The sequence below is a fragment of the Sebastes fasciatus genome, chromosome 10 (genome assembly GCF_043250625.1).
Source record: "Sebastes fasciatus isolate fSebFas1 chromosome 10, fSebFas1.pri, whole genome shotgun sequence".
NCBI classification, from domain to species: Eukaryota; Metazoa; Chordata; class Actinopteri; order Perciformes; family Sebastidae; genus Sebastes; species Sebastes fasciatus.
In genome coordinates, this window is record NC_133804.1 from 5,832,565 (window position 1) to 5,841,465 (window position 8,901).

An 8,901-nucleotide genomic window follows, 5' to 3' on the forward strand; every position below is an offset into this window, starting at 1 on the left:
AGAGTGTGTCTATATGTAAAAGTGTAATCCTGTTGCTGCAATGAATTCAAGGACTGATTTCACAATCTCTGACTGGTTTAGTCATTGAGTCTGTCTTTGTGCCCAGGCGTCATAACACTGCCCTCTGCTGCCAGGTCTGGGTATAAAACTCTGCGACAATGATAATGAGACTGATTAGAAAATACTCTCTCATCATATATTGTGTTGAACCTTAAAAAAAAAAAAAAAAAAACATTTTCCAGTAGAAGTTCACAGATAATATTTTCCAAGATAAATCTACAAATATCTTGCCACAGTTTACGGGTGTGTGTACATTTCCAGATCAGATGGACAGTAGTTTCAGTATGGGAATCACACAAGGCACGGCTTAAATCAATATCATTTTTTGAATTAAACAAAAAAGGACCTAACTGGGTAACATCAATGAATGATTTTAAATGACACTTCTTTGACCTTATTTACCAAAGAGTATTTTTGTGGGAGAGTCCAAACTTTTTTCCAACATAAATTGTTTACACGACTATTTCAAAATGATATTCCAGGTGAATCAGAAACAATATTACAATTGAAAAATACAGTAAAAACAGTAAAATCAAAGAACATTATATTTTTATTATACATATTATTAATGTCATTATTCCCTTATAGCTAAATTTCATATACATAAATCCAAATTTAGTAAATCTAAACCTTCATTTTTTATATTTGAACATGAAACCAAACAATACATTAAATTGATTCTCTCCTCCGAAAACAAAAAAGTTATTAAGACGGTAACTTTATGCACCTCCTTTTCCCCTGGCTTTGTACTTGTAAGATGTTTATCCCCTGGCATCTGTTATTTTGTCTTGTTGTTCTTCTTACAGTTTTGCACATGTCTTTGTAATTGAACCTTTATGGCCAGTTTGTGAAATAAAGAAAAGAGAGAGAGAGAAAAAAGAAGAAAGGTTAATAGGAACTGCTCGTCCTCTTTCCTAACGGGGGACGTTATTTTACGACGGATCCTGTTGCAGTTGTAGCCGCCCTTTCCGGTCATGTGACTTGTTGGATTGTTTGGGACCGCGAGTCTTTCGGTGTTGGCGCGTTATCTGCAGACTGAAGCTGCTGCTGCTGTAGATCAGTGTTGTAGAGAAGCCTGCTGCTGTAGAGCCTCTCAGCTGACCACACAGATACTTCACCTCTCTCCACATACTAGCAGAAGTTGAAGAAGATGTCTTCTGACTGGACTCGAGGCAGACGGCGCGATGCTAACAACAGCGACCATGACAACAGGTAATGTGTTGTTAGTTTAGTGGTTTCACCTCCTTCATTAAAACACCGCTGTCACGAGCTTCCATTGTGTCTTTGTCCCCTTCAGGGGAAGACACTGTTCAGCTAGCTGGAAGTCTTGTTTAGAAACTAGATGTGTTGCTAGCTAACTAACTGTATTACCTTACTGTGTGTATGAATTCATCTAACTTTAGTGAACACTTATCTGCTCATGTTCCAGTAAAGATCTGCTCTCTACACCTTCTTCTCCTGCTTGTATGTTTAGCTTTACCTTCTAATGTCTAGTGAGTTAGCCTTGAAGTAACGTTGGTAATCGTTTTGGTCTGTATCGGTACTCGTAACGTTGGTACACATGATGTTAGCTAGCAGTGTGTTCTGTTGGTGGGAAGAGGAGAGGAGAGAGAAGAGGATGAGAAAGAGGCGGGTAACCTCAAAAACAGCGGTAACGGTGCAGTTGTTCACCAGGTCGGAATATAACGAGTCATTATTGGTGCAAATAGCTGAAATTGTATTTATCCAACATGAACAGTGAAGTCATGGGGAAATGCCGGCCGTTTTGCTTTCAGACAGTTAATCAGTGGTCTCTGTTCAAGTGTTGGAGAGAAGAGAAGAGAGGATGAGAAAGAGGCGGGTAACCTCAAGAGTTGTTCACCAGGTTGCAATATAACTAGTCATTATTGGTGCAAATAGCTGACATGTTATTTATCCACTTCGACTGGACGTAACATGAAACAGCAAAGTCATTGTGAAATGACGGTCGTGTTGCTGACTGTAACATGAACAGTTACTCTGGATATACAAGTGAAAGGATGATTGTGATCAAGCCCTCAGCAGGGTAGATGTTAGGATAGATAATGGATAGATGATGGATGGATGAACAGACTGACAGAACAATCGGGGGAAAGGAAGTCATGTGGATGGCGGGAGAAACTTTTGAACTAAGGATTTCTATTCTATTAGACAATAGAAAGCTGATTAAAGCAGAGCTGCTACTAACGTTAACCCTCTCATGTCCCAGCATGCATCAGGGTCACTGAGGCCACCATAAGACCAGCAGCCTCTCCCTGTGTGCGTGAGAAAACCCGGAAGCTCGTGTCAAATATGAAACGTTTCCGTTATTCTGACGGTATTTTCAGGTTCGTCATGACTATACACACCTGGGTGAAAAATATTCCGTCCGCAGCCAGATAAGAAAGATTTAAACCCGTTTCCCAAAGTCACGGATCTGTTTCTACTATCTGGTCTGGTGAAGCAGCCGGCCGGCGGGCGGCCATCTCTGTTGTGATCGGAAGCAGCGGTGTAGCTGAGACGTTAGCTCGCAGGCTAACTTTAAACACTATGCTGCTCAGTCTGCCGACTAACTCTGTATTTGTGATATAGGTAACCGTCTGGTTGTGTATTGGTGTGCTCGACACTGAGAGGAACGTTTATCTGAGACATGCTTGTAACGGAGAGCTCTTAAAGTGAAGTTTGGTGTGCTTATATTAATGTGTGTGTTGTGTGTTCATCCTAGGAGCTATGGTGTGTCGCGGTGGTCCAACTGCAGGAAACGAGGGGTCGACGGAAGCCTGCGGGCCAACAAAGAGGCAGATGGTGGCGAAAACGGCGGGCACACTGACAACAGACATGCTAGGTAAGATAACCCTACGTAGACCCCTAGGGGACATGTTTTATTAACTCGTTCCCTCGAGTTAGTAACTCGGTATCTTGAGGGAACGAGTTACTTTATAGAGCACTTCTCACTTTTTACTTTTAGTACATACATGTGACTGGATGTAGTCCTGGTACATCCTGGTATTTGGGACATACTAAATCTTTTTTCTTGTTCTTAAATCTTCTAGTGCAAAATTATTTCTTGTATAACTAAATGGAAAAAAATGGTATACTATTCAAATGTGTGTATATAGAACACACTGTAGGTAGTACAATTTGTATGTGAGACATAGCACAAATGTATTCATGTGGTCCTGGGTGGAACAAGTCATGTTAAAGTTATTCGTCTAGTTTACCATCTCCCATACAGCAGGCTACAGTACTAGCATACATGGGGATAAAGAGCCTCGGTATGACGAGGGAACGGTGTTCATAGAGCACTTTTTCCAATCATTACTGACAGTCCACACATTGCTGATGTACAAAGCCCCCCCTAGATGATGTACTGTCAAGTGTGAAAGATATTGACAGATTCAAACTTCCTGGATCAATAACTCATAACCAAAACGTTGTGAAAACACAAACGAGGGCTCTTTCTAACTGCAGTGAGGTAGGCAACGAGCTACAGCCTAATTTTAATCACAACGAGCCTTAAGTCCTCTGAGCTGGACACATTACATTGGTCTCTATGTGCAGCTGGCTGGGAGACGAGTAGTCAGGGACCGTCTACAAAGTGCAACGCAGAAAAGAGAAAAATATTCAATAACTACAGTATTATACAGTGTAGTACCACCAAATATTACTTCACACATCAATGATCTCTTCATAGTTGTACTTCAACACTTAGTTTGGAAAAATAAGCTTTTGCGTAATTTTGGTGAATTATTTTTTTTGTTTTCACTTTAGTTTTATTGATGTTTTTCAAGGTTATACACATATCAACAACATATGGGCATGTACACATTCAGACCCACAAACAAAGGGAACAATACATACAGGACTCGTGTTTGGGATTTACACTTCCATTATTCTATACATTCTCATGTCATTTCCAACTCAATCAGTTGTCCTTTCTGCCGTCTTCGTCGCTGTTTTGGTTTTTGAATAATGTCCATTTCTCCCACTGGTCTTCCATCTGTGTTTCTTGCCGTCTTAAATGATGAATCAGCTTCTCCATTTTGGTGAATTTTTAATGGGAAAAATAAATAACTTATATTTCCCTCAGTGTTAATGCTGGTATTGTGCTTCCTCCCACAGCTTCACCACTCCAGAAGGCACAGGCCCGGTGTCTCGCTGTAGTAGACAGTCCGACTGGGGCAGCCAGGTGGATGATGATGAGATGAGGAGGGACGTACACAGAGACATGCAGCGGTAACCAAACTTTGCTTTTATTTCAGTGATTTTTATCTCAGATTCAGTCAAAGCATGCTCTTTATTGTGTGTCAATCTTCACTGACTGTGTGTGTGTGTCCCTCTGTTCAGTTACAGGAGGAGGATACTGGGTGGAGAGGTCACCCAGAGAGAGAGAAAGACCTCCTCTGGCTCTTCTGGGAGGTATGTCACCCCTCACTCATATTGTCTTATTCTGACTAGTAAATTAATTACATTCATTTGTTATTGAAACATTTGCTTGATTACATTTATCAGTGTGTCCTATACATAATTTACTCTTACTGTAAACTCATTACTATTACTATTTCCATATCCATCCATTATTGCAGAGTCTAACCCGTTGTTTAGACACAAATTCAAAGTAGGAGGCTCTCTCTCTTCCCTCTCACAAGCTTGAAGTGCAAGTGTGTTTAGTTGAGCACATATTTCACATGGTCATCTCTGATTATACAGTAATTTTCTCCTTTTGCCACTATATTGCAGCACACCCAAGTAGGTTGTTTCCTGAGCGATGCGTTTCCCGTTACAATACTATCGTATTGAATGAGAAAGCCGTTGACTGCATTAGTTTAAAGTGCTTTTACAGAGTTGAGTTGGCGCTAACAGGTCAGCTGCTAACAGCTGTGCGTCCGTTTCCCAAGAAAAAAAGAAAAAAAAGTGTGATGGTTGCCTCCATAGTTGATGCTCCCGTACGTCGGGAACTTTTTATGAACCTTCCTCGCAAACGAATAGCAGCCTGTCGCGCCTTTTATTGTTTGAGTCTGTATGTGTGAATATGCCTGTCTGTCTGCTGCAGCTGTGACTCAAAAGAGGGAGAAAACATGGAGACAGACGAGGCTGTGTTGCTACGGCGACAGAAACAGATCAACTATGGCAAGAACACGCTGGCCTATGACCGATACGTCAAAGAGGTTCCAAAGTAGGTCTACACAAACACCAAATCACCAAGACTGATTCCTTCTATGTGCAAACCTACTAGACATTAAAACTGATTCTGATTTATGATCTCCGTTTTCGTTGTTTTTTTTCTGTCCTTTTTTCTTTCCAGACACATGCGTCAGCCAGGTGTTCACCCAAAGACTCCCAATAAGTTCAGGAAGTACAGCCGTCGCTCATGGGACCAGCAGATCAAACTGTGGAAGGTCAAGCTGCATGCCTGGGACCCCCCAACAGAGGAGGGCCAAGACAAAGTCCTTGATAACATGTAAGAAGATATTTAGCCTTTAACAAATGATACAAGTAACCTGAGGCCCATGAAGACCGCATCCTGTACACATTCTGTACAGTCTCAATCAGCTGTTTTGTTAACGTACATGTCTTCTATTGTTCCAGTGAGGAGCTTGATTTCAACGATGTAATGGACATTGAGCTGGACTTCCCAAACTTGCCCGACTCACAGAATGCCCCGACCGCACGTAGCCTTTCACTGGAGGTGAGTTTGATTAAGTCACTTCTGTTTAGTAGAATTCTAGCAAATCTGAATTCACTATTGGATCTGAATAATTTAAAAACCTTCAGAAATATATTGAAGTTTAAGCACATTTTCAAGTAGTAGAAATTATAAGCAACGTAATGTTGAAGGGGAAATTTAGTTACGCTTCATTTGATGGGTCCACGATTTCCTGATCATTTCTTAACAATCCCCTAGAAAGTTTCCAGGAAAGAGCTATATCATTTGGTACAGTATTCAGTTGATATACTTTCAATCAACTTCTCAGAGAGAGAGAGAAAGTCTTTTCGTCAGAGCACAGCAGGTCCATGTCAATATTTCAAAAGAAGAATGAATGATTTCCTCTAGAAATCAACAACCGCTTTGAACAGAGTGCGTGTAGAGGCACATTAGTATCCTGGATTTGATCTTATTGGGGATATGATGTTTACGTGGAGCATGAGAAACCTGGTTATTTATATACATGATGCATGAACAGTATCCAGGTTTCTTATCTATGTGCAGTTGTGTCTTGATGTCTCATCTGGTTTCTATGGGAGTACTCCAGAGGCCTGTACTACGAAGCGAGTTCAACATAACCTGTGTATCTTCTCGTTATCTGGCTTAACTAACCCTAACAACCACAATTGCACTAAGCGGTCCTACGACGGTGGTTATGAACTCGGTAAACCAACCCAGGGTTTCTCCATCTGGCTACGAGCGCGTTCACATGAACGGGGCGGTGTTTGCAGCATCTGACCAATCACAGACATGGACAAGTTTACTGTCAGCAGAGCGGCACATTTTACAAAAGAAGAGCGAACTATAATATTAGACAAATGCGAAGAAGTTAAACACATAATCCAGACTAAAAGCAACACAGTTGAAGCTGCCAAATGCAGGAAGGACAGCTGGCAAAAGAAAAGAATTGCCTATGTGTGAATGCGTAAATTAACAGACTTATAATATCACAGGCCCATCTAGAGCATGAGTAGATCTAACTATAATGACTTTGTGTATTCCAAAATTCAAATTAATATGTTGCTTATAGAATAGAGAAGAAGAATAAATACTTTATTAGTCCTTTTAGGGAAATTGTTGCGTGTATGACACTTTTATCCTGAAAGACTTAGGAGCAAATAAAAAGTAGATATAAGAACATAATTCAAAGTGGTAAGCAGGCTTACTTTCATGTCTTATAATCACCCACAGCATACACAAAAGTACCGGTAGCAATGTAACTCAAGGCAATGCATAGTCTGTAGGACTGTAAACGCACGAATCTGATGTATTTGTTTCTAATTTGCTCCCAAATCCGTTTCACACCATTTTTTTGCCAGCTGTCCTTCCTGCATTTGTCTGTTTAACATTTTTTTTTTTTTTTTTAGCCTTAAACTTCTTCGTATTTGTGTAATGTTATCATACGATCTACGCACCGAGCTTTGATTGGGCAGTAGGCGGTGCTTTTTTACGAGTTGTTCTCATTTCCAACATAGCCTGCTCCGGAGCAGGTTAGTTTTTGCAGCATAAATTACCACGGCGATCTACCTCGATAAGAAGTGAACCACCGTCGTAGAACCAAAAAAAGAGTTAAACCTGAAGTCACCTGGCTAACCCAAAATCCGGCTTCATAGTACAGGCCTCAGGCAGCATATCCAGGTTTCTCAAAGCCAGCATACAGTCTTATCCAGGTTTTTAAAACCAGTGATGTTCACAAGCGCAATACGTAACCAGGAAACTACAGACATCAATGTGCAGTTTATTTTGTTGTATCTTTATATGTTGTAGTAAATCTGTGGTCTGTGATGTTAAAATAAACAGTACTTATAACTATGAAAGTTGAAGTAAAGATCCTCGTTGAAAGCGGAGGGAAAAAACATGACTTTATGAACCGGCTTTTTTTTATTAACCTTGATTGTTTCTGCTCTCTTGCTCAGGGTGAAGACTGTTCGGGCACTCCAGTTAAAGTACAGAAGACAGAACCCACAGTGGCGCCTGACATGGCATAGCTCATCGTGGAAAAGAAAATACATGTTCTTGACACTTATGAAATGGTTCAGCCCCCCCCGACACGGTCACTTCTCACAGCCCACCATCTTACCCTGAATGACTGTTCCAGGTACCAGCTACTTGATCTGCTCGAAGCAATGCTGCATCTGCACAGCTTCGCAATGCTGCGTCTGTCTCTCAGTTAGTAGTTATTAGTTCAACACTGTAACATATTTCATATTCTGTTTCCATTCATACTAGTGCTTCTTAATCTGTTGGTTGGGACCTTTTACAGATTACTAATCTGCTCAGGGAGTCTTCTTTATGGCAAGATTTTACAGTTGCATGTTGAATCAAGCCTGGGTCAGTTTAAATTGTTTGACTTGACTTTGTCTTTTGACCTGGAAAAAACACTTGTAGCACTGACCTGTGGCCTGCAAGAGCAGACATCCAGGTTTGTTGATGTCCATTATGTGCAAATGTTAAACCACATCCTGCTTATACTTGCTGAATAGAATGTTAGAATACGCAGAAACCGACTGAACTCAGTGTTCTTTCAGTCGTTTAAAGGAGACGGGCAAACCAAAGGCAAAGTACTTTCCATTTAATGTTTCACATTGACAAGATATTTTTTTTTTCCCTCGTACATTTCTACATACTGAAGAGCATTACTTCAATTATATCGGGCTGTGATTTGTTTTTATATTGGTTGTTTTTTTAATGCAAATGTCGCTGTGTTTATTGCTGGTGAAGACTTTCAAATAATAAAAAAAAACTTGAATGTGTCAACTCTGACTTTTATGACCAGAAGTCTGGAGGGTTGTTACTCATTCTGTTATCCTGGTGTGACTGATGAGTTAAAACCCGCCGAGTCCGCTTCGTTCACGTGTTTATAACCACAGCTAGAGTATATGCAATGGAAACACCCAACCGGCCATATGTATACTATTGTGTTCAGTTTGTTTATGATAACCCGCCCTGTGGATTTTGCTGCAAGCGTATCAAAACTACAGTTCTATTGCACCTGTTGGATCCGGTTTAATTAGAGTGAGGAAGTGTAAAACGTTATACTAAGATGCTCTAAGTGACTGAAAAAGCTTATTGTGCCTTCAGCTGGCCAATAACCTGACAATTATGAGGTTCTTTATGCATAATTCTGACTTGTATGC

General features: G+C 40.6%; 1 protein-coding gene across 3 annotated transcripts; it reads left to right on the forward strand.

Annotated features, from left to right (window-relative positions):
* Nucleotides 1-1,030: 1,030 nt before the first annotated feature.
* On the forward strand, nt 1,031-8,521 carry slbp (stem-loop histone mRNA binding protein). 3 transcript variants are annotated; one of them, XM_074647785.1, is made up of 8 exons: nt 1,031-1,272; nt 2,783-2,902; nt 4,180-4,293; nt 4,405-4,476; nt 5,111-5,233; nt 5,363-5,518; nt 5,647-5,746; nt 7,681-8,521. In XM_074647785.1, exons 1-8 carry the CDS (start codon nt 1,211-1,213, stop codon nt 7,750-7,752), a joined length of 819 nt encoding a protein of 272 aa, XP_074503886.1. In that variant the 5' UTR covers nt 1,031-1,210; the 3' UTR covers nt 7,753-8,521. The 3 variants fall into 3 exon arrangements, with proteins under 3 accessions (XP_074503886.1, XP_074503887.1, XP_074503888.1); XM_074647786.1 differs by having other exon boundaries at nt 1,055-1,272; nt 4,411-4,476; XM_074647787.1 differs by lacking the exon at nt 1,031-1,272 and adding an exon at nt 2,260-2,405.
* Nucleotides 8,522-8,901: the final 380 nt, after the last annotated feature.

Coding starts and splice junctions, on each gene's coding strand:
- slbp (XM_074647785.1), top strand. CDS start 1,211: ATGTCTTCTGACTGGACTCGAGGCAGACGGCGCGATGCTAACAACAGC. Junction 4,477..5,110: donor TCCTCTGGCTCTTCTGGGAG/GTATGTCACCCC, acceptor TGTCTGCTGCAG/CTGTGACTCAAAAGAGGGAG. Junction 5,234..5,362: donor TACGTCAAAGAGGTTCCAAA/GTAGGTCTACAC, acceptor TTTTCTTTCCAG/ACACATGCGTCAGCCAGGTG.